Source organism: Otolemur garnettii, unplaced genomic scaffold (genome assembly GCF_000181295.1).
Source record: "Otolemur garnettii isolate 467f Iridium unplaced genomic scaffold, OtoGar3 scaffold00007, whole genome shotgun sequence".
Taxonomy (NCBI): domain Eukaryota; kingdom Metazoa; phylum Chordata; class Mammalia; order Primates; family Galagidae; genus Otolemur; species Otolemur garnettii.
The window spans coordinates 9,310,246-9,337,743 of NW_003852402.1; the positions used below are offsets into that span (position 1 = coordinate 9,310,246).

At 47.3% G+C, this 27,498-nt stretch overlaps 1 protein-coding gene across 1 annotated transcript; it reads right to left on the reverse strand.

The window, feature by feature from the left end:
* GTPBP1 (GTP binding protein 1) lies at positions 1–27,498 on the reverse strand. The gene is made up of 12 exons (XM_003783197.3): positions 27,285–27,498; positions 23,920–24,031; positions 15,681–15,861; positions 14,791–15,139; positions 10,983–11,106; positions 8,266–8,380; positions 6,528–6,672; positions 6,241–6,423; positions 5,390–5,525; positions 4,621–4,799; positions 2,577–2,777; positions 1–1,619 (listed from the first exon to the last, which is right to left on the reverse strand). The coding sequence occupies exons 1-12, from the start codon at positions 27,474–27,476 to the stop codon at positions 1,527–1,529; spliced, it is 2,010 nt and encodes a 669-aa protein (XP_003783245.2). The 5' UTR covers positions 27,477–27,498; the 3' UTR covers positions 1–1,526.

Below are 27,498 nucleotides of genomic sequence, written 5' to 3' on the forward strand. Positions count from 1 at the left end.
AACTTGGAACAAACTTTTATTTTGATGCTGGTCTGATCAGTCCATGGCCATGGGTCAGTGGTAAGTAGAAAGAGCTGGAAGGTGAGGAGGAGCAGGGACCAGCAGTCAGGAACCAGAAGGAAAGGAGAAAGTTGGGGACAGGAAGGAGGTAAGGCTGAGGAAAGACCCAGCCAGCTGGGTGTCTGCCCCAGCTAGAGAAGGAACAACCCCTGCTCATCAGCCCACCCTACAAGGAGGGCTTTAGTTCAGAGCTGAGTCCTGCCTGGCTGGGGCCTATGTCACCACCTATGGCCTATATGACCCCAGCTGCCACTCCAGGCAGGGATACTTCTAGAGGGCTGAATGCTCTGTGCTAAGCATAGAAGAATCTCTTTCACTCCCCTCTACCTGCCTAACCTGATGCCCCAATTGGGGCTTCCAAACCTGGGCCTCAGGCCCTTCACGGCTGTGCTCTGTAGCAATGGCGCTAGGGCCATGGGGCAGGGAAGGGGATTCCAGTCCCAGCCCAGCTCAGAGGAGCAACCTCCACCCTTAGCAACAAGAGGCGCTAGAAAACATAACCCTGAGCAGACCCAGATGGCAATCTAGTAACCAGTGCCTAAAGCCCAACAAAAAGCCAAAGTCCAGGCAAGGAGCAGCTCTAGGCCAAGGTGAGCACTTCCAGGCTGAGTACATTGGCAAAGGCAGGAGCAGAGGGCCAGCCAGGTGAGCAGGATTGTCTCCATGGGAAAAACCCATCAGATATCTTTGGGTCAGTGGCAAGGGTCAGAGTCTGGGGCAGGAAGAGTCCTCTAATCCCATTGCCACTGCCCTCCACACATCTATTGGTCACACAGGAGAGCTTTTGGCATTACCTGTTTGGAGACTCAAAGGGAAAAGAGGGAGAGAGAGAAAAAGGGAAGCCATCAATTTCTCCCTATTAAAATCCCCAAGTCCTAGACTGGGGACTCCCTGCTCTGGCAGCAGCAGACACTGAATCTCAGAAGCCCCTCTGCCCAGTCTGGCTCAATGGAAGGGGCTTCTGAGTGCTGAGAGGAGCCGTGAGACAGGGAAGGTGGGCTTTTTTAGCTCATGACATCCCCTCACAGCCCTGAGGATTCTCACAGAGACACACAGGCAGGCAGGTGGGCGGGCAGTCAGGGAGGAAAAAAGGACAGAGACTGACAGGGCCCTAGTGGTAGCCAAATGCCACACACACACACACACACACACACACACACAAATATAGACAGAGACATATAATAAACAGAATAAAAACGCAGGGCCCAGATGTACAAAAAAAGTGTGAGTGAGGAAGAAGGCAGGGAGGAAAGAGGGTGGGAGATGGTCAGTCCTCTGGAAGTCTGGCCATCTTCCTCAGCTCATAAATTACAACCCCCCTGGAAAATAGGGGTGGGGCTATGCGGAGGCTCTGGCTGTGGCCTGGGTGGGCGGGCGAGTGGCGGTCAGAGCTGCTCTGTCATTTTGGTAGAGCAGTGGCCAGAGTGTGAGGACCCCTTGGGTGGTGGGGGTGAACCAGGTAAGATTCAGCATCCACTGGCAGGAGTCACACAAGCCCCCTGGGACTTCACCTTATGGCGCTGGCCCCCTCGTCGCCGGCCACCGCTGCTGGGCTTAGGCTGAAAGAGAAAAAAAAGCTTGAGAAGCACTAGCCCACTGGGAATAGGACAAGCAACAGAGGGGCCAGGCAGAGGGAGAGTGTGACAGGAGATGGGTCAGATGACAGTGTAATCCTACTCCTGTAGCCTTCACTTGACTCAGTCTACTTGGTGACCTTGCAAGCAACCCTTCCCTCTGTCTATACAGTGGAGCAGTGCCCAGCCTGCCTCCCTCAAAGGACAGTCGGACACATGTGATAATGGTGGGAGGGGAGCTGTTCAGAGAAGCACAAAGTAGAGCAGAGATCATCACTTAGCACTATTGACGGTGACAAGAGAAAGGAAATGAACAAGCCGGGGAAAGCTCAACAGGAGACAGAAGGGACAAGGTGGACCAAGACAGAACTTTCTTCTCTAAAGAGCGGAAGGTGGAGAAAGACCCTTGGGAGAGGAGTGCAAGGGGGTGCCAGGCCTTCATCAGGCCCGGAGAGAGCTCCTGGGGGACAGCCAGCAGGACATGCTGAGTAAGAACATAGTGACACAGCCCAAGGCCAGCTCTCCTTCAGGATATGTATGTGCTGGCATGTCAGGAAGGAAACACAGGAGGGTCCTCTAAGATAGTGTCTCTCAAACCTGTTGGACTGCTGTACACACATCATACATCACACTCTTACACAACTATTCACTCCTGCTATGAAGGGGAAATCTTGACATTTTCCAATTCTTTTTCATTAAAACCAAATGCTAATCAGGACCAGTTAAATTCATTTTAGGTAGGACACACCCCATGCTTTGGAAAACACTTGCCTTGTGACTTACAGAGGCAAATAGCTCTCACTTGGATGCTGCTCAAGTGCCATAAGTTGCTGAAAACACCTATCTATGCCTGAGGTGCTTCTATGTGTCCCCTTCACCAACTCAGGGGAAGAGCCAAAGCCCCTGCTATCCTGCCCAAAGATGCAAGGGACCCATGCTCACCTGTGGCTGGAGACTGCTGGATACAGCTGGCTGTGCAGCCCCTAGAGAGGAAGCTTCATCCCCAGGTGGGGGTGCTCCTACTGCTGGCCCGCTGGATGGGCCCCCCTCTTCTCGTTTGGTCAGAGGGCCCTTTTTTGTTGACTGCATTTTAATCTGCTGGGGCTTGGAGTTCATCGGGGAGTTGTTGGTAGTCTGTAGGAGCTGTGGGAACCAGGGGGTGAGGATGGGGCTGGAGCTGCAGGGCAGTGGCATCAACTTGGCTACCCACCCCATGTTCCCACTCCTTTTCTCAGGGGCTTCCCATTCCCTGTTGTTTTTTTTTTTTTCTGAGACAAAATCTTTGTCACCCTCGGTAGAGTGCCATGGCATCACAGCTCACAGCAACCTCAAACTCCTAGGCTCAAGTGATTCTCTTGCATCAGCCTCCCAATTAGCTGGGACTACAGGTATCCGCCACAGTGCCCGGCTATTTTTAGAGACTGGCTCTTGCTTAGGCTGGTCTCAAACTCCTGAGCTCAGGTAATCTGCCTGCTTTGACCTCCCAGAGTGCTAGGATTACAGGTGTGAGCCACTGCACCTGGCTCCATTCCCTGGACTTCATAGTCTAGCGAGGAAGATGGCAGCAGGGCTATGACAGAAGGCAGTGATAACAGAAGAGTTCTCAACCCTAGTCAGTGGCTCGGGATGAGCCATGATGGCCATGGGCTCACTCACTTCCTGCCTCTGGTCAGTCCAGAAAGGCTCCATCTTGTTCTCTGCTGCAGCTGCTGTCCTCACAGAGTAATCTGTGAACCTCTCTGCTACCTCCCACTCAGCTCAGCTCCCAGACCAGGGTCCAGCTTGCCCAGAGCCTGATGAGTCAAGCTTGAGGCTCTCTTGACTGATAAGGTGGCCATGACTCCTCAAAGCATCAGCTATATCTCTAGCCCAGAATCCTACTGCTGCCCCTGTGACAAGGGTCTAGGGCAAGTTTTAACTTCAGGCCTCCCAAAGAAACCAAGTGAATGTCTCATTTGCTGTAAACATTCAGGGTCTGGCTATCAGAAATCTAAAAAGCTGGGGCGGCACCTGTGGCTCAAAGGAATAGGGAGCCAGCCCCATATGCCGGAGGTGGTGGCGGGTTCAAACCCAGCCCTGGCCAAAAACTGAAAAGAAAAAAAAAAAAAATCTAAAAAGCTACCATCAGTCAGGAGCAACTGTCTCAAAATCTTCCCTTGTGGCCCAAGTTCAAACTCAAACAAATCAGGGAGGAGGCCCAGTGCATCTGTAGGGGGTACCTCAGTGTGTGCTATGGCCTCTGCCAAACTCCCAGCCAGTCACAGAGGCAAATGCCTCCAAGGATATGACCCCCACCTCCCCAACATACACAGTCACAGGGTCACTATGGATGGGCCCAAGGCCCAAGGAAAGTCATTCTGGAAGAAACATCAGCTAATGGCTGATTCTAAGATCTCAGACAGGCTGGGGCACTTCCTTCTCTAGATGGAGCAGGTATCAAACTACTCTATCAAATTCCCCTACAAAAGGTCACAAATCAGGTCTGCAGAGGGCAAATGTGGGCTCCAGAATATACAAACAGCTTAAACCCCAAGGGAACTCAGGCTCACAACCCCCTGTGCTATCTAGCACTCACTCCAACCAGACCCCTGCTCTGAGGGATAGACCTTGGTTTAGCCCTAACCAAGCCACAGGAGCCTGTGCTGGTATCTCGAATGGAGGCTGACATTGGTTAGGCCCAGACACTCTGCCACCAGTTTCCTAGGAGGGAAGCCATGCCCCAACCCCACCTTCTTTCTTCCATGGTCACCACCAACACCCACAATGGGAGGCCAAGGGGCACCTCTCTAGATGTGCAGAGAAGGTGGCACTAAGGCCACACACCTCAGTGATGGTCCAGCTTTCCCAAATCAGGGACTGTGCCTCTACCCCTAGAAGTTAGGGAAACTCCTCAGGGTTCCTCAAGAAGAGCCTGTTCAAGGTCACTAGAAGAGGAGCAGCCCTAGTGCTCCCTGGGGGCCAGTAAGAAAGATTGCCTCAGCCATACCTTAGTGATGGTGCCAACTGCCTTGGTGCGGCCTTCCCGGAACACCAGCCGCTGGTCTATGTGCAGGTACTCTGGGGTCTTGATGAAGCGAAAGTGTACAGTGGCCTTGTCCCCGGTACGCAGACAGTCCTTGTCCATGCTCAGAATGGTGGCCGTCTGCCTGATGCTCCCACAGTGCACTGCCAAGGGAACCAGAGATCAAGACAGGCTTGAGCTACCCTGTAACCTCAGGGTAAAGGGTAGCAGCAAGTGAAAGTACGAAATACACTCAAGCTGTGGCAGGGCGGGGCTTATCTCTAGGGCCTGTTCTTGGCTCTGATCAGGCTTCAAGCTCTCCCTCCTTTTCCTCAGTTAGACCCCATCCCTTCACACCCTACTCAGCCCAACACAGACAGGGGTCCTAGTTCCTGGGCTTAAGGAGTACTCTGTTTGCACATGTGCCCCCTCACAGTACTGAGCTCCGGAGGACAAAGCCCTTGCCCATCTACCTCATCTTTGTCCCTAAGGCCCTTGGCAACACCACATGTCAACATATACAGCGGTATTTAGCAGACATTGGCTGAAGGATGCAGGTGAGATCCTTCAGCATAGTGTCTACAGGACTGAATAAATGCTGCAGTCCCCGGCTGGAGCAGAGAATGACATCACTAGACACAATGAAGAAGACTTGCTGCTTGGCTGGAGCTACAACTATGGGGCTTGGGTCACTTGGAGCACTTTCTTAAGGGAACTAGCACAGGGTCCTCCCACCCATGGCCTGGCCTCGTACCCATGGCCTGGTAGCGCGGGCTAATCGTGGTGGGATGGTGGAGGACGAGAATCTCAGCCTCAAACTCCCAGGAGGCTTGGGGATTCAAGCGTGGGGAAACCATCACCATGCCCTTCCGGATGGACGATCGCTTAATCTGAAAGACAGAGGGAACCCCAGTCCTCAGGGACAATGATGCCTTCTGGTTTTATCCCCTGGTCCTAAAGACTTCCCCAGCTGAGCCTGGCCCCTCATCATACTGGACCACTGGCCTTGGAGGGTGGCCAGCACAAACAGACTTAGTGTTACGCGGGAAGCTCAGACACTGCTTCTGGGGGTCAGAAAAGATTTCATGCAAGAACTGGCATTTCAGTTCCTGGGCCTTGAATGATGGGAGAGAAGGAAAGGCAGGCAAGCAATTAGAGGGAAGGGACAGTTGATCACAATCTATCCATTGAAGAGAGAAGAGAGAGTCCCACTTTTCCTGGTTAATTTGGTTGGCAAAAAAGGCAGATGAACCCAGGGCTAGCACTCACTCCAAAGCCCAAGAGATAGAAGGATGAATGGGAAGGGACCTGGCGTAGACCCCAATGGCCCTATGCAGAAGAATCATCCTATCTGATCTCCCCACTGAGCTAGGAGCACCCTGCTCAGGCATCAAACGAAGAAAGCTTAGGAGGCAGTCCTGGGTTCAAGTCCTACCTCTAGCACTTATAAGCTGTGTGTTTTGGACAATTCCCTGGGCCTCATCTGTCAAAATGAGGTCAGTAATCCCTACCTTGCAGACCAGCTGGAGACGGTGAGTCAAGCATCTGGCCCAGAGCCTTGCATAATGGAGCCCGAGGGGAGGTTTTCATGTCATTACCACTCACCTTCTTCAGCGCAAAGGATGCCGTCTGGCCCCCACGAACCTCCTTGACAGGCATGCGTTTGCGATGGATGGATTTGACAGCAATGGACAGGAAATTACCCAGGGGGTCTGGGCCCAGTAGCAGCGTGTCATTCAGCTTGATCAGGCCTCTCAGTGTTGTCCCCGACACCACTGTCCCCACACCCTGCCAAGAAGAAGACCCTGGCTTGGTAAGTCCATCCTTACCACAGACCCACCCCTTGATGCCCCTGTAGTAGGCCCACCCAGCCACACCCCAGAGCCACTCACAGGCACAGAGTAAGTGTCATCAATCTGAAACTCAGCAGGCTCTTCCTCCCTATAGCTGGTACGGGGGGAGAGGAGGTTGAGGAACATCTTCAGCAGATCTAGGTTCTCGCCTGTAACGTTGGAGATCTGGAATATTGGGCACATCCTAAATGGAGGGGACAGAGAAAGGGAGGAGAGAAGAGCTCAGGTAGTCCACTCCTGCCTTGACACAGGGTAGAGCGGCAGCAGGGCTCCAGGAGCAGATGCTGCTGCTCACGACGACTCCACCTCTCCCTTACCCACCTCCAAGGGCTTGACCCTTCTGCCTGGCTACCAACTTCTACCTAGCCTTGCTCCAAGGCCTTCTTATCTTACTTAGTTTTGTCTCTGAAACCTATCTCCTTCCTGTTCCTCCACCACTACCCTACTTTGGAACCTCAAGACTGCTTCTTCTTCCTGAAGCAGTAGCATGTCTTTCTACACATGCTTCCTTAAAATCCTTAATGGCCTCTCCACCACTGATAACATGAATCCCTTTTCCCAACATTCCTAGCCCTTCACACTCAGGCTTCTATCATCTCTGCAGATGTGTTTCTCACAAAGTCTCACAGTCCAGCCACATCAGAAAACTCCCTCCTCTTCACAGCTTGGCATTTTCCTCCCCACGTGGATTTGCTCACTTGGACCTTCCTTCCTCCACTCCTTCCCTCTTATCCAACTGCCAGACTCTTCTCATCCTTTAGAGCTTATCTCAAATACTACTCCTTCCATGAAACCTTTGCTGGATGGACATACTCAACTCCTCTGAGTTCCTGGAGAGCTTTTGTATCTCTGTTACACATGACTACATCTGATTTTCCATCAGAGTCATCTAAATAGGCTCAATTTCACCTATTCAGGGTGAACTAAATTCTAGAGATCAGGAATTATACATTCCCCACAGCTCTGAGGATAGTTCCTGCATAGAAGAGCCACACAACACAAGCGAGCTGAAATGGGGCTGTCTGGAACGTGCCCCTCTGTTGGCCACCTAGAGGCATCAGAGAAGAGGCACTGAAGGAAGCCGGACTGTTCTGGGCTCTGCACTGCAGACCAAGTCAGGAGGCAGATCACTGCTGAGGAGCCCCCAGGCTCTGGGCAAAGAGGCAGAGTTAATGAAGTTCACCGTTATCAAGAGAGTATCTCTGACCAAGGAGCTTAACATTTCAAGGACAAGGCTGTGCTCAAGTCAACTCTGAATCCTCAATCTCTAGATGAAGAGCCTGGCAGAACAACATCCACTAAATATTTAAGGAATGAAAAGATACATTAATAAGTAGATGCCAAAACTGATCTGTGATTAAAGAGCTTTTCAGGAACAATAGTCTAAAGAATTAATAACAGTTACAGAATATAACTGTGTCCAGTTCTAAGTGCTTTATATACATCATTTCCAGCACCATGAGAGCCCTCTGAGGAATGTATTATTACTTCCATTTCATAGATAAGGACACTGAAGCCTTAGCTGGGATTCTAATCTCAAAAAGCCAGCATCTCAGAATCTAGGTCACCTGCTACAGCCCCTGGGCAACAAATGCCAGCCTGGGAGACCTTGTGCTAAGACCAGAAATTTCTATTTCTCCCAACTCTGAAAATAAGAGGCATTCTGATATAGTGTTTTCATGAGACCTCATGCCCAAACAGCCACATTGGGCCCATTACTTGCTGCAGCTCTGCTAGCAAGGGAGCCTGCCTGGAAGTATATGTCCCTACCGGTTACCTCTCAGAGCTGAAGTTGGAGGCTGTAACGATCACATCATCCTTGCTCTGTACCAGCACGGGAATCTTCCGGCAGCCTGGTGACTTCAGCAAGCGTTGTAACAGCTTCAGGGTTTCTTAAAGGGTGAAATGGAACAGAATTAGGGGACACAGCCTTCTCTTTGGCCAGGCTTCCAGGGCAAGATGGGTCCACTCATTACTGATGCAAGCAGAAGATAGACAGACGGACCAGTGTTAAATGCCACAATGCCTGGAGAAGCAAAAAGGAGGATCAAAACTTTGGGTGGGTACATATTGCTAGAGAGCACACGATCTGCTTTCTAAGGCTCTGAGTCTGAAACCTAACAGATTTCTCCAGTCTCTAAAAAACCCCACATCCTGTAAGCAAGTAACTCTCAGGGGACAAGGGGATCCCTGAGAAAACTGATGTTATTCCCAGAATGTATTGCTTCTTGGAAAAATTTCACCTGACAAAAAGGCTCTCTTAAGAGGCCAGATGTGGCGGTTCACACCTATAATCCTAACACTCTAGGAGGCTGAGGCAGATGGATTACTTGTGCTCAGGAGATCGAGACCAGCCTAAGCAAGAGTGAGATCCATCTCTATTAAAAATAGAAAAACTAGGCTCAGCACCCATAGCACAGTGGTTATGGTGCCAGCCACATGCACTGAGGCTGGTGGATTCGAGCCTGGCCTGAGCTAGCTAAACAACAATGACAACTACAACAACAACAACAACAACAAAATAGCCAGGGGTTGTGCCGGGCCCCTAATAGTCCCAGCTACTTGGGAGGCTGAGGCAAGAGAATCACTTAAGCCCAAGAGTTTGAGGTTGCTATGAGCTGTGATGCCATGGCACTCTACCAAGGGTGACACAGTGAGACTCTCTCAAAATAAATAAATAAATAAATAAAAATAAAAATAAAAATAGAAAAGCATATACATGTGTTTATTAGGTTTTCACTTTTTACCTTCACAAAATTAAAAAGGATTAAAATTTAATAACAATAACAATGTTTAAGATAAGGACTAGAAACGAAAACCTCATAAAGAACAAACAAAGATAAATACATTCAGAAAAGAAATCAGACTATTGCTGCATTGAAATATTAAGCAATAATAATAATAATGCAAAGAAAGTAACATTCACATTGTCAAATGAGAGCATGTCTATTATAGAATGCTCTGACTCTGAGGTTCAGTATGCAGTCATCAGTTAACTTCTTTTTTTTTCCCAAAGTCTCAAAAATAGACAACTAATATTTATAAATAAAAGTAAAAGATAATTTCAAAAGAACAGATCATGCCAAATCTTATAGACAACAGAAGAAGAAGAAATACTTCAAAATCATTCTACTTAATCTGGATACACCTGATATTAAAATTGGAGAAAATATATTATTATAAAGGAGAAATGATAAACATATTACATTTATAAAGGAGAATGCAATATCCTAAACAACATATTAACAAGTTGAAATAAAAATTAATGTTTAAGTAATGTACTTTGGTCAAAATTAAATCCAATTTATGTAAGAATTAGTTTCTATTTTCTTTTCTTTTTTTTTTTCTTCTTTTCCTTTCCCTCACCCCCTCCTCCTTCTCTGTCTGGTCTCCCCTTTCCCCATGCTCCATCATGTTATTAATTGTCATTATTTGTCCTTATATCAAAGTTGAATACATGTAAGTGGAAACCTAATAAACACATGTAAAAAAAAAAAAAAAAAGAAAGAAAATAGAAAAACTAGGGCCAGGCATGGTGGCTCACACCTGTAAACCTACTGCTCTGGGAGGCCAAGGCGGGGTGGATTGCCTGAGCTCAGAGGTTGGAGACCAGCCTGAGCCAGAGTGAGACCTCATCTGTAAAAAATAGCTGGGCATTGTACTGGGCGCCTGTAGTCCCAGCTACTTGGGAGGCTGAGGCAAGAGAATCACTTGAGCCCAAGAGTTTGAAGTTGCTATGAGCTATGATGCCATGGCACTCTACTGAGGGCAACAAACTGAGACTCTGTCTAAAAAGAAGACAGGGTGCAGTGGCTCATGCCTGTAATCCCAGCATTCTGAGAAGCTGAGGCAAGTGGACTGTCTGAGCTCACAATTTCGAGACCAGCCTGAGCCAGAGTGAGACCTCTGTCTCTAAAAATAACTGGGCATTGTGGCAAGTGCCTATAGTAGTTCCAGCTACTTAGGAGGCTGAGGCAAGAGGATCTCTTGAGCCCAAGAGTTTGAGGTTGCTGTGAGCTATGACACCATGGCACTCTACCAAAAGCAACAAAGTGAGACTGTCTCAAAAAGAAAAAAAAAAAAGGCTCTCTTGTACATTTTGAAGTCTGCAGAGACCCTTATCAGGAGGTCTTCCAAACGTTCACCTCCCCATTCTCTTCTACCATCCTCAACAGTGAGGGAGAGAGGCACCTGTGTTGAAGCTTTGGTGGCAAAAGGTGTCAGATCTCTGCTCAAACTTCTCCATATATATCCAGCTTAGCTGGTGGAACCCAACTTCTTCTGCCTGGGGTCATCTGAAAAGAGGGGCTAGATCAGGGATCTTAAGGATCCTGTGTTTGGAACCAGAAGGAACAAACAACAGAGGATAATTCCAGCCTATGTTCAGACCAAGCTTAAACAGGGAAGGAAGAAGATGATTCTGGGCTAAAACCTTAACATGGCAGGTGACAGCCCCAGTCAGAGTGGCTGCTGCTAGCTGGAGGCTTCACTTACCTTGCAGGATGTTGGCAGGACACATGTCAATCTTGGTGACTACCACAAAGACAGGTACATTGAGTGCCAGTGCCAAGCCCAAGTGCTCCTTGGTCATCCCAACGATGCCAGCATTGCTGCCCACCTACCCCAACACAGAAAGGAACTGTCAGGGAAAGGGAGGCAGAGACTGCTGCGAGGTGGGCACAGATCACTTTAGCCCCTGACTCAGTGATGCAGGCTATTAAAATCTGAGGTGATTTGTGAACAATAAAAAAGATAAACCCAGACAGTCTGGGAAAACAACTGATTTATCCTTGGCCCTCAGTCTCCCCATCTGTAAAATGGGGAGATAATACCCACTATATTTTATTTATTTATTTATTTATTTTGGGGAGACAGAGTCTTACTATGTTGCCCTTGGTAGAGTGCCGTGGCGTCATAGCTCATAGCAACCTCAAACTCTTGGGCTTAAGCGATTCTCTTGCCTTAGCCTCCCAAGTAGCTGGGACTACAGGCACCTGCCACAAATACCCAGTCATTTTTGTTATTATTATTGTAGTTGTCACTGTTGTTTAGCAGGCGCAGGCCAATTCAAACCCTCCAGCCCCGATATATGTGGCCAGCACCCTAGCCACTGAGCTACAGGCGCCAAGCCACAATACCCACTTTGGAAGGTTGAGGTTTAAATGTCATAACATATATGAAAGGTCCAGCAAAGAACCAGCATGAACTAGGTGTTCAAACTATGACAGCTATTACTACTGTTACTATTCGTTCTAGTAACAACGAATGTTTTTATTTTTTATTTTTGAGACAGAGTCTCACTATGTCACCTTTGGTAGAGTGCCATGGAGTCACAGCTCACAGCAACCTCAAACTCCTGGGCTCAAGCGATGTTCCTGCCTCAGCCTCCCTAGTAGCTGGGACTACAGATGCCCACCACAATGCCTGGCCATGTTTTTGGTTGCAGTTGTCACTGTTGTTTAGCTGGCCTGGGCCGGGCTCAAACCCACCAGCTCCAGTGCATGTGGCTGGAGACCTACTCACTGAGCTATGGTCGCTGAACCACAGTGAATATTTTTAAATAGCATCATAAAGACTAGTTAAAGAAATTAAAGCACATGTATAAAAGTGTCATACAAAAGAAAGAAGAAACTCTTATCTACTAATATGGGCTAATAACCAAGATATATCTTCAACGGGAAAAGGACAAGGTATACATGTTATGCTACTATGGAAAGAAGTAAGTGGTGATTGTAGCGTAGCTTGAAAAAAGCAGCTGTAAGACACTTGGGGACATCTGAGATAATATAAAGATAGACTAGCTAGTGGAAGATATCAGGAAATTATTGTTCATTTTCTTGGTTATAGTAACAGTAGGACACAATCCTTACTTTTAAGAGCTATGTGCTGAAATATGTGGCAAAGAGTCACAGTGTCTACAATCTACTTTCAAACGATTTAAAAAAAAAACCCTAAAAAAACTATGTGTACATATATATACATATGTACCCATCACATATACATATAATTATGATAAAGTGTTAATGGCGTTGAATCTAAGTGGTGGGTTTATGTATTCATCATATTATTCTTTTAATTTTTCTGAACATTTGAAATTGGAGGAACTGGAGACAACATACAGACTTGGTGGTATATTGCCTATCTCCGGCAGGTACACAAAAAAACTGGAAATACCAGTTGCCTCCAGGAAGAAACTGGACAAAAGAAGAAGGGACACTTTTCACTATAAGCTTTTGGCACCTTTTTATTTTAGTACCATGTAAATGTATTATTTACTAAGACAAAACAAAATTATAAAGAAATAGTACCATGTAAATGTATTATTTACTAAGACAAAACAAAATTATAAAGACAAAATGCCATGACATATTTCTATAGTGCTTTATCCATTCTTCAGTGTCTGTATTGAGATGCTCATTTGATCATCACAGCTCAAAGATGAGTCACCATCCTGCTGACATAGCTGACCTGTGACTACTATGTTCCCTCTTCCCACATCAGGACACTTCAATCTTCCTCCTAATTCTTCCCATTCCCTTCAACCACCTTTCTAATCCAACCCAGACTTCCTATTGCTCTACCCAACTTGGATAAGACAGTGCTCTATCTATGCCATTTATATATATTAAATATTTTTTCCTGAAAATCCAATGTCATAAAAAATAACGAAACTTTTTTTTATGTTATTTTATGCAGAAATTTAAGTATTTGGATCACAGCCCAAAAGTCAGATAATGTGAATATAATGTTTTATCTGGGGTGAACACAAGTCCATCAACTGGTCTTGCTCACTGTAGTTCAAGAGCAGACATGAGTATTCTTACCATATGTCCTGCCTCTCTTTACTACACTCTACCTTGGGAAGAATTCTTGAGAACCTGTGTTTGTGGGGCAACTTGATCAAGTTAGCTACAAACAGATGCTTATGTTTACTACACTTACGAATCCAGGCAGCTGAAGGAATCAGGAAATGGGGAAAGGCTTTAGGAAGGACTTGCCAAGGGAAAACTTGTTTAGTTGCCTAAGTGCACTCTTGCTCTCTCCCTTCCCTTCTTCCCTCCTCCTCCCATCCTCCATGAAAGCCATGGACTTGTGCACAGGTTGTGGGCCTCACCACTCCCACTCTCCTTCCAGAAACACAAAGGCAAGCTTAGCAACATGATCCAAAGCAGAGCCCTCTGCTTCCTGTCCTTTCAGTTAATCTACACAATGAACTGCTTAAACAGGAGTCCTCAAACTTTTTAAACAGGGGGCCAGTTCACTGTCCCTCAGACCACTGGAGGGCTGGACTGTGGGTCCCGGGACTAGTCGGCTGCTAAGCAAGACAGGCAGTGGTGGCTAAAATGCCCGGCGGGCTGAATAAATGTCCTAGGCGGGCCGCAGTTTGAGGACGCCTGGCTTAAAACTTTCACCCCACTACACTACAAGCTCCTCAAGATGCCCCCACAGCCTTGTTCACTGCTATATACCAGGCCTAGCACAGTCCCAGGCACCAGCAGCCTGTTGACAAGGGCTGTGCACTGGCTGGTACTTCTCCCTGCATCTGGAAGAGGCCACCTCCCAGGCCCTTCTGACGGCTGCCTATACCTTCTATGGTGCGCACTTCCACTTCCTCACCAAACTTCCCTTCTCTAAGAAGGGTGCCACCTCTTCAGAGTAGGCCAACCCCCTGGAGAAAGCATTCCTGAAGGTAATAAGGAAGTCCCAGGAGAAACCCTCTATGCCTCTGCAAAAAACCAGCAAGGTCTGCAATGGTACCCAGTTTTTACCACGGGGCTCCCTTCTTGATGTAACATAGGGGAGAGATCAAGGCTCACACCCAGAAGGGATTACAAACTTAAAGGACTGGGTACCCCTGCAAAATGTGTCATCCTTATACAGCATCAAAGCCCCAAACCGAGGCCTTAGTCTTAGAACAATTTCTTTTATTTATTTATTTATTTATTGAGACAGCATCTCATTTTGTTGCCCTCAATAGAACGTGGTGGTATAGCTCACAGCAACCTCAAACTCTTTGGGCCCAAGTGATCCTCTTGCTTCAGCCTCCCAAGTAGCTGGGACTACAGGCATCCACCACAATGCCCAGCTTGTTTTTCTATTTTTAGTAGAGACAGGATCTTACTCTTGCTCAGGATGGTCTTGAACTCCTGAGCTCAAGCAACCCACCTGTCTTGGCCTCCAGAGTGCTAGGGTTATAGGCATGAGCCACTGCGCCTAGCCCTTAGAACAATTTCAAACCACTGCACATAACCAGCCCCCAACCCTGCTGAAGCCTCCCCTCCTAGGAGGGCCTCACACTTACCATAAGCATGCAGAAGTCAGGCAAATGGCCAGTCATGCCAAAGACAGTGGTCTTCAAGTACTTCTCATGGCCAGCCAAATCGATGAAAGTAATAACCTTAGTGGACTTCTCACAGATCTTTGTCCACTCTAGGCTGCCACCATGGCTGTCAGGCTTGTTCACCACATTGCCTTGGCTGTCAAAGCCCAGAATGTCGTTACCCACACTGCTGGTGCGCCCAGATTCAATCTCATGTTTATGGCGGAAGAGTTTTTGACGGGCAAAGCCTCGGCCATTGTCCAGCTCCCCATGTGTCAGGACCCCCAGAAGCGTGCTTTTGCCGGCATCCACGTTGCCCACTACTGCCACCCTGCATGTACATGAACCCATACATCCAAGTGAGAGTTAGTGAGAGAAGAGACAACTCAGAACCCTATAATGGGATTCATGAGTCCAGGCTCACCCTAAGCCCCTCCTACCCACGGATGAGCACATTGGGAAAGTTCTTGGAACTGTATCCAGGGAGTAGAGTTATTCAGGAGGAACTGGGCTCCCGTAATGACTATCTCTCTTAACTCCCACTACCTTCCCCACACTGCCAGAAGAGCCCCAGAGCTACAAGAAGCACAAAAGGCCTCTGCCTTTACCCTGGTTTCCAGCTTCACAGGCTGACAGGAAAGTAAATGCAGCCCACAGAACAGATGACTGGCCCCTCTCCCGCTCCTCCCAAAGGGAAATACTTAGGGACAGGAAAGTGTAGAAATAGAGAATGGAGCTATCACGTCCCTGGATGCCTTAGGAAGGGAAGGGAAAGGAAAGGAAGGGGTGGTACTGACACTCCAAGTGTCATAGGCTCAATCACTTGCTCTGTGAAGAATGGGGATTCCTGAACCGATCTGAAGCCTCCGCACCTGACCTCCAGGAAGTCATTGTCTCCGACTCGTTTCCGGACCAGGTAATCACGAACCCGGCCCCCAGCTTCTTGACGTTCCCGCAGGAGGATGACATCAGCTTCTATCTGTTCTGCCATGCTCTTCACTGTGGCATAGGAGGCCTCCATGTCAGCTTCGCTCAGCCCATACTCAGTCCCATCTGGTGATTAAGAGCCCAGACATCAGCAGGAGAGGTGGTCCTGACCAATAAGCCACCCAGTCAACCCTTCCTAACAAAGGCCCTGTTGGGCACTAGAGAGAAACACAATGCTTTCTAGCTGAAAAAAAACTCGGATACACATAGAATTAAAGCATGATAGTGCCACAACCTTATCCATCAAGCAGGGCATTCATTAATTCATTCAACAACAATCACTGAGGCTCTCCTAGGTATTATGCCAAGCCTCATGCTGGGTACTGGGACTACAGGTGCCCCTAGCAAGCTCACAGCTCAGCAGGAGAAGAAAGACAGGAAATTAATTAATTGCAATACAGCTCAAGTATGTGCTATAGAAATATGCACAGAGAACATAAAGCACTGCCTAGGGAAGCTGAGGACAGCTGTGCCTAGTGCCAAGGCTAAGCTGGGTCTCCAGGTGTGAGAAATGAGCCTGCAGAGGATGGAGGAAGGACGTCCTAGCCAGAGGGCAAAGCATGGAGCATGGCAGACTGTGGCAAGTTCGAAGACCAGGAAGCAGCTCAGAACGTTGGGGAATAGAATGGGCAAGGGTGGGGGGGCAGACAAGAGGTGAAAGTGGGTATGGCAGATTGATAATAGACAGCAGCAAGACACCTTTTGTGGCCGTGAGAAATCTGAAGGGTTAGGGAGGGAAGCAACAAGATCAGACCACTGTGGGTTAGATAGATCTGGGTAGCCGTAGAGAGGGTACATTGGCCAGCGAGGGATCAAGAAGGGGGAGCCCAGTTGGAAGTAACTAATAATCTAGTCAAGAGATAATGAGGACAGAAAGATGTAGGAAAATAGGGAAGAATTTAAGAATTATTTTAGAGACAGATTTTTAATTGAGGTGGTTCAGGTGGAATGTCCAACAAGCAGCTGGAAGAATGACTTTGAGCTCAGGATGAGGAAAGCAGTCAGATGGAAGAAAGGATCAACCAATCAGTTATTGAGTACCGACTGTGTAACAACCCGATCAGGTGCTTTCTAAGTTTTCAAATTTAATCCCCACATCACTGCCTCAGCCATTCCCCCTGCTGTCCTGTCTCCAAGAGCACCCTGTTCCTTTCCTAGGTTAATCTAAGTAACCATCTTCTCTTTCACCAACTCCAAAGATCTCACAGCACCAAGTATTCTTCTCTTCTCTTTCTGACCCTCCAAATAAGCTGAAGCTCCTAAACTATGGAAAGAAAAACCACCCACTGCCTTGGCTCTTAATATCTGCAGAGCTGCCATCTCCTCTTTTTGCCACCAAATATCTGAGGCACAATCGGCACATCATTTCCCCACCACCTACCCCATGAGAATGTGACAATTCCAGGAAAGACCGCAGTTTTCACAAGTTACAAGTGGCCTTCTAACCACTCTTTGCTTGACCTCAACAGTATTCCACACTGCTGGCCACCCTGCTGCCTTTCCTTCCGAGGTACCTCCCTCCCACTCTGCTCAGCCATCACCTGACCACTGCTGGTGCCTCCCCTCCTCTATCTCCCTTCTGTCCTTGAATACCAATCTTCTCCAGTAGTCTGTCAGTGACTCTCTTCTCTTTCTATGGCTTCAATCATTTCTAGAATCACCCCATTCCCAGAGCACCAGACTTAATTTCCAATTGCTTAGATAACTCCTACAAATCTAATATCCAAGCCTAAACACCACCTCATCCTTTAAACAACAGCATAAAACCTAACATTAAGAAAGCATTTTAGGCTTGGCGCCTGTGGCTCAAGCGGCTAAGGCGCCAGCCACATACACCTAAGGTGGCAGGTTCAAACCTGGCCCCGGCCAAACTACAACAAAAAAAAGCCAGGTGGGTGCCTGTAGTCCCAGCTACTCCGGAGGCTGAGGCAAGAGAATCGCCTAAGCCCAGAAGTTGGAGGTTGCTGTGAGCTGTGTGATGCCACAGCATTCTACCAAGGGTGATAGAGTGAGACTCTGTCTCTACCAAAAAAAAAACGAAAAAGAAAGAAAGCATTTTAGGCCGGGCACAGTGGCTTACACCTATAATCCTAGCACTCTGGGAGGCCGAGGCAGGTGGATTGCTTGAGCTCAATAGTTCAAGATCAGCCTGAGTAAAAGTGAGACCCCATCTTTACTAAAATAGAAAAACTGAGGCAAGGCGGTACACATGGCTCAAAGGAGTAGGGCACCGGCCCCATATGCCGGAGGTGGCCGGTTCCAACCCAGCCCCGGCCAAAAACTGCAAAAAAAAAAAGAAAAAGAAAAAGAAAAACTGAGGCAAGAGATGGCTTGAGCCTAGGAGTTGGAGGTTGCTGTGAGCTATGACGCCATGGAACTCTACCCAGGGCAACAGCTTCAGATTCTGTCTCAAAAAAAAAAAGAAAGAAAGTTGTTTTTTTTTTGAGACAGAGCCTCAAGCTATCCCCTTGGGTAGAGTGCCGTGGCATCGAAGCTCACAGCAACCTCCAACTCCTGGGCTCAAGCGAGTCTACTGCCTCAGCCTCCCAAGTAGCTGGGACCACAGGCACCCGCCACAACGCCTGGCTATTTTTTGGTTGCAGCCATCATTGTCTGGCAGGCCTGGGCGGGATTTGAACCCGCCACCTTAGGTGTATGTGGCTGGCACCTTATCTGCTTGAGCCACAGGCACTGAGCCAGAAAGAAAGTATTTTAAAGTCAGGCACTGCGGCTCACACTTGTAATCCCAGCACTCTGGGAGGCTGAGGCAGGTAGATTGCTTGAGCTCAGTAGTTTGAGACCAGTCTGAGCAACAGCAAGACCCCATCTTTTTTTGTTTGTTTGTTTGTTTTTTCAGTTTGGGCCAGGGCTGGGCTTGAATCTGCCACCCCCGGTATATGGGGCTGGCGCCCTACTCCTTGAGCCACAGGCGCTGCCCAAGACCCTGTCTCTTAAAAATAATAAAATAGGTTCGGTGCCTGTAGCTCAGTGGCTAGAGCACTAGCCACATATGGGTTTGAACCTGGCCCAGGCCTGCTAAACAACGACACTACAACAAAACAATAGCTGGGCACTGTGGCAGGCACCTATAGTCCCAGCTACCTGGGAGACTGAGGCAAGAGGATCTCTTGAGATCAAAAGTTTGAGGTTGCTGTGAGCTGTGATGACACACGGCATTCTACACAGGGCAACAGAGAGACTGCCTCAAAAAAAAAAAAAAAAAAAAGAAAGAAAGCAAGCATTTTCGTCCTCACTATAACCCTATGAGATAGGTATTACTGTTCCCTTCTAATAGAAGGATAAATGGAACCCCGGGAAGCTTGGGAGGGAGCTGAGGGGCCATGTGGACAAAAGTCTTTGTATTCCAAACCTAGCACCTCTCCTCTAGCAAGGTTCCTTCTACTGCCTGACCAGTTCCTCCTCTTACTGCCCCTATTTCTGACAACAACAATACCATCCTTCCAGGCTCTTCAGTCTAATCCTACAGATTCTAGCATTCTATCTTGCCCTTTTTCTCTGCTGTTTACCCTTTGTGCCAAACCAAAGCCATCAGCCTGATTCAGGCCCTTATTCTACCCTAATTGCCACAATAGACTCTTAACTGACTTAGCAAATCCAGTCTCTATTCTCTCCAACCATCCTACATGGACTCTCCCACAGGTAAAAGCCTATATAAAGTACCTCTCTGATGGTGTACGTCCAAGTCAAAGCCTCCAAATGGCTTCTCAGACCCAGCAGTGTTCCTTCCCAGCCCCAACAGCCTCCCCCACTTATTCCACACTGCCTCCCTGTTCTTCCCTTGTAAACTTGTCCCAGTATAAGTGGCTGGGTCACACATATCCCCCCTCACCCCTGGGATTCCCTGCACAGTCCTAGCTCTACACCTTTGCTCATAAATTTCCTGTCCTAGAAAGCCCTCCAGTGTACCTCCTGCTGACAAAATCCTACTATTCAGCCCTACACATGCGTGCATCTCCCTTACACCATTTGCCATGTACTACCCAGCGTAGAGTGCCTCGGATACATGTCCTCCTTCCTACCATACATAAGCATCTTCAGGACACAGACTATATCTCAACAATTCCTTGATGCCCCATGAGGGGTGCCTTTCCTATATCAAGTCCTCAAATGTTTGTAAAATGTAAAACAATTTATCAAAGAGGGAGTGGCAGGGCTGGGGAGTTTCTAAATGCATGGTCAACTGAGCTCTGAAAAGCTTTTGGGTTAGAGAAGGGCTGTTGGAATTGCTCCTGAGAAGGCTGGCTAACTTTGCCGTTCTTGCCTGACTGCTCCCCAGTTCTATCCAACCTCCCCTGCTTCTGTGCTTTCAGGTTCTGCTCCACACCAGGGGGCCATCGTCAATGTCACCTTGTCCGTCAGGGCTCTTGGTCAGTCATATTACCCTTCTCCAGCATGCATTGCATTCCTCACTCTGTAGGAGTGAAGACAAAGGCTGAGGAGAAAAGCAGCAGAGGTCCAATTACTAAAGGCCACATACTCTGCCATGCCTGACCCTAATCAGATTTCTGTCCTGCCAGCTCACTTACCTTTCCTATATGTGTTCTCCTGCTCAATGTGCTGCAAAGGCTCCCCAGACTTCTAGGACAAAAGTTTAACCTTTTTGGCATGGCATTCAAGGACCCTCATGATCTAGGGCCTATCTCCCTGTCCAGCTTCCCATTCTGCTACTCTCAACCTCACATTCTCCATTCCCCTCTTACTAGACTACTTCTGGCCCACCAAATATTCCAGACTCCACTGCTTCAATGATTTTATGCATACAGTTCTCTCTGCCTACTCACTACTGCTTTCCTTTACCTGGAAAATTCCTGCTCATTCTTTGGAATCAATCCAAGGGGAAGGTGCCCTGTGAAGCCTTTCCTGACTCCCCCACAAGACTTAACATTCTACCTAAGTTTCCTGAGCTTCTAATATAGTACCCAATTCTTAGAAAGTCATGACTTTGGCCAGGCGAGGTGGCTCACGCCTGTAATCCCAACATTCTGGGAGGCTGAGGCAGGATTACTTGAGCTCAGGAGTTCGAGAGCAGTCTGAGCTAGAGAGAGACCCTATCTCTAAAAAATAGCCAGGTGTTGTGGCAGGCACCTGTAGCTCCAGCTACTCGGGAGGCTGAGGCAAGAGAATAGTTTAAGCCCAAGAGTTCGAGGTTGCTGTGAGCTATGATTCCATGGTATTCAACCCTAGGGTGACTAAGACTCTGTCTCAAAAAAAAAAAAGTCATGATTTAGAATTTGAGGAATGAACAAGGTTCTCTTTGAAAGAAATAGCACAGTCTATCAACTATAACCTGAGACCCTTAAAAAACAACTATGGCAAGTACCAATACTAGTTAACGTTTATATAGTGCTTGCTATATACCAAGTGGTTTTCTTTTGTTTTTTTTTGAGACAGAGTCTCACTTTGTCACCCTTGGTAAGGGGGCGTGGCATCATAGCTCACAGCAACCTCAAACTCTTGGGCTTAAGCCATTGATTCTCTTGTCTCAGCCTCCCAATTAGCTGGAACTACAGGTGCTTTCCACCATGCCTAGCTATTTTTAGAGACAAAGTCTCGCTCTAGCTCTGGCTCAGGCTGATGTCGAAACAGTGAGCTCTGGTAATCCACCTGCCTTGGCCTCCCAAGTGCTAGGATTAGTGTCTAGTGGTGTGAGCCACTAGGCCCAGCCAAGTGATTTTCTTGAATTCTCACTTAATCTTCACTTATTACACCAAGGGATAAATTCTATTATTATCTCTAATGGAAGACAAGGAAAAAGGTTAGTAGGTAAATTCAGGCCTGCCTGGCCATACCTGTAGCACAGCAACTAGGGCACCAGCCACATACACTAGAGTTGGCAGGTTCAAATCCAGCCTGGGCCTACTGAACAACAATGACAACTACAATCAAAAAATAGCCAGGTGTTGTGGCAGGTGCCTATAGTCCCAGCTAATTGGGAGGCTGAGGCAAGAGAATCACTTAAGCCCGAGAGTTTGAGGTTGCTGCAAGTTGTGACACCACAGCACTCTACCCAGGGTGACATATTGAGACTCTGTCTCAAAAATAAATAAATAAATAATAAAATATCAACCTTAAATTAAGCATATATACTTAAAAGCACATTCTTCTGCAATGCTTAGATTTTTTCAGTATTTCATTTATCAGTACAAAATTTCTCTAAAGTAGTATGGGGAAGGTGTCATTGTTCCCATTTTACAGGGAAGGACATGACAAACAGAGGTAAAGCCCCAAGGAAGTCACTGATGAAACTGACCCTTGGAGGCCTTGCATCTGTGTTAGTCCTCTGTTTGATGTTCAACTCGTTTAACTAGTTACAATCTCTTTTCTACTTCTAAAGAATTTCAGCAAGAAGGAGTCATTATGAAATCTAATAGCATCCAATTGGTAGATGCAAGGATAATGCTTGGGTGTGTAGATGTGTTAATGAATGTCTGACATCTTCTTATGCTTTGCCATGGTTAATTAGTTGTAAGTACCAAGACAAGGTAAAATTCACTGCATCCACAATAAAGGCTAAGGGGAAAAGGGAGTCTTAAAAATCTGGATCTTTAAAGAGTAGTCACAACACTTGTCAAAACTGACAAGTTTCTCAAGTGGTTTGTCTTATTCCAGCAGGCCAGATGCGCACCAGACATGAAAGCTTTCAAAAGACTACCAATGATTTCCTAGTCACCAAAATGGAATGGCTTTTTCTAAACCTGACACTCCTTGCTGCTTCTGTAGCACTTGACAATGCTAATCAACTCCTTTTCTTGATATGTAACCTCTTGGTTTGCCTATCTCTCTGACCATGCATGCTTTCTTTTAGGAGATAAAACCTACAACTAGGGAGGTGGCAGCACGGATGGGATGAAAAGGATAGGTATGAAAGATATGTAAGGCCTATAATTTAAGGATAGACGTGTAAGGAAGGCATAGTTGTATCAGGAGATCAAACCCTTCTTCCATCACTCTTGTTAGTATTTCCAAATACTTGTAACTGAGGTTATTTGTATATATGCCATCTTTCTTCCTTGGGGCAGGGACCACATTTCAAGTATCCAAAAGAGTTCTGCAACAGTATCAAGCCTTAGAAGATACTTAATGTTTAAAAAAAAAAAAAAGAAAGAAAAACAAGAAGAAAGAGAAAAGAGAAGATAATGTAATGTATAAGTGTCAAATAGTTAAAAAATGATGTTGAGATTTCCTCAACTACAACTACAAAGAATTATTACCTGTCTTTACAAAGCCTACATTCAGCAAAGAAAACAGTTCCTTTAATGATGCATCTAGGCACACCCTGGGCTCCCTACAAAGATGTGCTAGCATGGGCTAAATTCATGACCATTAACAATCCCAGCTGTTATTTCAGCAAAGATAATGTCATAATAAAGATGAAGAAAATTAGGCCTTATATTGAGGGTGTAAACTAGAAGTGACCAGAAAAGAGAAAAGAAAAGCCTATAATTAAATCTGAGATTCTGTCTGGGGTTGTCTTCCTCAAAACACATTTTAATAAACAGGTTGGAGAACAACAACCAGTCCCTTCCAGAATAGATACAAGTCTATGTGCCTGTCAGGATCCAGTGGGAAGAGAAGAGGACCTCTGTCATCACAGTTATCTAGATTAAATGACCAGTATCGTCTAGGACAAGGAGCCTGACTAAAGAGAAGAATTTTAAGCATTTTTTCTTTGATGATATTGAGAAGAATCATGGAGGTCTCTGTAAAGCAGAAAATAAGTAGCAATGGGAACTGTGAATGGGGCATGGAAGGGAAGATCTGGAGCTGCCTAGGGCAGGCTTACTTCTAGACCTAACTTATTTGCCCTACTACCTTAGACAAGAAGTTCCTCTGCTTTGTGCATCATTTCCTTTTTTGCAAACAGAGTATGGGAGATAGAAGGGAAGCATCTGTAAAACTGCTAGGAAAGTGAATCTTTAAGTCAAGTATATTACAACCACTAAGGTGGGAATTAACATTCACTCTGTTATTTTGATATTCTCCAAACAGTTGTACAGATACTAAAGAATCATTGCAACTGAGATATATGAGTAAAAAGTTGAAAAAGAGAAAACACACTCTAATTAATTTTTTAAAATAAAGTGAAAGGAAAACTATGCTCACCTGATCCCTGCCCAATGACATATATGGTCTCTCCGCATCCCTCGTCCATCCTCTCCCACATCTGCCGAAGTAGGCTGTCATACTGCTCTGATGTAGGGCTCACTAGAACCAGCTAGAAAAGAAACCAACAGCCTTAGGACCACACTTACTAAAATTGCCCCACAGCCAAAGCTGATCGATAACCTGACCAAAGACCCTGACAGAACCCCACAGCACCCTAATCTAAAATAGCTTTGTAGCCTCCTCATACCCTTTCCACCTCTCTTTTAATAGCCTTTGAGCCTAAAGCCTGATGAGCTATATGATATATTAAAATGCACATGTCTCGGCCACAACCCACAATAAAGAGGGTATGAGCAACCACCTCCTGCTGCTTAACAGGAGGGGCAGGATCCAAACTGAGAAACTAGCATTGAGGGTAAAAACTGAAGAGCAGTGCTTTACACTTTACATGCCAAAGTCTACCTGCAGTTGGCATGTGGAAGCTCAAAGGACCGAGATCTCCTGGCACCATGCCCTCCACCCACAGGCCAATGGCTCTTTTGAATAACGAAAGAAATCTATTCTGGCTTGGCACCTGTGGCTCAAGCAGCCAAGGCGCCAGCCACATACACCTGATCTGGTGGGTTGGAATCCAGCCCAGGCCTGCCAAACAACGACAGCGGCAACCAAAAAATAGCTGGGTGTTGTGGGGCACCTGTGGTCCCAGCTTACTTGGGAGGCTGAGGCATGAGAATCGCTTAAGCCCAGGAGTTGGAGGTTGTTGTGAGCAGTGATGCCACTGCACATGGCTCAGTAAGGGTGCCAGCGACATACACCAAGGGTGGTAGGTTTGAGTCCGGCCTGGGCCTGCTAAACAACAATGACAACTGCAACAAAAAATATCCGGGCATTGTGGTGGGTGCCTGTAGTCCCAGCTACTTGGGAGGCTGAGGCAAGAGAATCACTTAAGCCCAAGATTTGGAGGTTACTGTGAGCTGTGATGCTACAGCACTCTACTAAGGGTGACATAGTGAGACTCTGTCTCAAGAAAAAAAAAAAGAAAATTGTCTGCACAACTCATTTTCTTTTTTTTTTTAACTTTTTTTTTTTTAAACAGTTCATGTATTTATTTATTTATTGCAGTTTTTGGCCGGGGCGGGGTTTGAACCCACCACCTCCAGTATATGGGACCCGCGCCCTACTTCTTGAGCCACAGGCGCTGCCCCTGCACAACTCATTTTCATCAACAAACATCATTACCACTAAGGTGAATATCAGCACCAACACTTTGCAAACCTCTGCTAATAACATTCAAGTATCCGTCACTAACAGAGATAGCCATTTACCAATAGGCACGTCAGACCCCGTTCTCTAAACCACTCCTGTGTGACCTTGGACAAAGAACTTAACCTCTGAGTCTCAGTTTTTCAATCAGAACTACCTCTATCCTATGGCCACACCTCAAAATGCATCCAGTCCACACCTCAAAATGGTAACTACAAAGTTTTCTTCATCCAATCATTTCTAGAAAAAGGTCCTTGGATGAAATTAGCCACACTGTTCACTGTTTCTCCCTTTGGAAGCTCCTGGAGCCTTAGGTCCTCACATTTAATTGTAGTAAGTAAATAAACTTCTAGCTTCTAATCTTTTCCTCAGTAATCAATCTATTCAACCCATCCCTTCTCTCCCTCCACAACATCAGTTCTTCCTTTCAATACCATCAGTGTTTTTATACATATTCTCAATTTCAACATTGTGAGGACTTCCCCAGCTATGTGATGAAGTAATACTTCCCAATCCAGGAACACTAAATAAGTCAGTCAGGAAATGAAGGTACTACCCTCTTTGCAACTCTGCCCTGCAATTTCCTACTGCATTTCTTCAGCACCTTGACCAGGTACTGACACCCAGCTCCTGTGCTTTTAAGTCAAGTGCATAATCTTATCACCTCCATCAAGGCTTGTAATTGTAACTTGGATGCTGCCTGGGTCTTTTATATTACATCACATTGCCTTTCACATTTTCCCTGACCTGCTGGCCCTCTCTTTGAGCTTGGCCAACCTCATAATAGCATCAGAGGCACCAGACAGGACCACTGTGACAAGGAGGAGCTGGCTGGCTTCTACATCCATAGCTAAGAGTACAGGGAAAATGAGCAGCTGAAAAGAGTGTAGTTTGCTTAAGTTGCAAAGAAAGTTCTCTCCACTTTAATTCCAAGTTTCATGAATTTTGCCACCATAAACTATGAAAAGCCATAAACATTTTTGAGATATGTCATAAACATTTAGAGAGTTTGGATAAACTCTCTATGGGAGCTACCCTGCAACAGGTAGGAGGAGGTGGTATCAACGTTCCACCTTACATCTGCTGCTATTTAATCTGCACTGGGAATTATCAGCTATCCAGTTCACTTCCAGTATTTACATTTTGACAATGCATCTGCACTTCCTTAAAATGAGGTTATTTGAGAACTGAGAGGTTAAGAAACTTTCCCAAGGTCACAGAGCCTTTTAATGGCAGGGCAGGAAACGGAACCCAGCCCTGTCTGACTCCCAAGTTGGCATTCTTCTTCAAGCGATGTCAACGTTAAGCGCCCTCAAAACACCAGTCATATCTTATACTTATTGTTTTTATTCGCCACAATGCCAAACAGATGGTGAGCCCTTCTTCATTCTTGCCTACCTTGTCGACAGCTCAGAAGACACGATTTAAAATTTCCTTTATTATTCCATTCATACAAGATTAGGTTCCGCTCCCAGAATGGGAGTTATGGGTCCTGTCCACTTTCCTTTTTGTTTTGGGTGGACTCACAAAGCAGACATTCCCTGACATCCTTGTCCCCAGCTGAGCGACTACTTTGTTTCCTTTCCTGAGTCTAGGAAGAGGCGCGGCTGCCACCCTTCCCATGACCTCCCACTACCTGTCTTCCCGAGCATCCCGCCCGCTGCCCAAGCTACTTGGATCTTCAGCTGTCCCGCGCGGCCCAGGGAGAGGACCGCTCTCTATCTCCGGGTTCCTTACCAGGGGAAACCGGAGGAAGCGGGAGGGGCTCGGCGCGGGGACTAGGACCTCGCAGAGCGCTGCCGGCGTCGGGCGCCCCCGTTCCACGTGGCGGAGCCGAGGGGCTGCGATCTCCGTGGGGGGCAGGAGGCTGTGTTGGGGCCGCCGGGGAACTAGGCGGCAGCGGAGGACTCTGGGGGCGCCCCTAGCGCAGCAAGCCCCAGTTCATCCCGGAGACCGGCAGGTGGGCGAACTCGGCCCAGTTACCCCCTGCCCCGCCCTCTCTCGAGGACCGGCCACCAGCTGGCCCCGCCGTAGCCCAGGAGAAGGCTCGGCCCGCCGCCCGCCTCCCCTCAGCGCCCGCCGCCGCCGCCAGGGCCTACCTTGCTGGTGAGGTCCAGCTCCGGCTCGCCATTGAGCGCCTCGCCGTCTTCGCTGCAGTCCGAATCGAAGCCGCCGTGGAGTCGGGCGGCGGCCGCCGCGGCCCTGGCTGCCCCCGGGGAGCTGGGCTCGGGGGCGAACATTGAGGCCGGAACCGGCGAGTCCATCGGAGAGCGACTCCGCTCTGCCGCCATCTTTAATAACTTAGGCTAATTC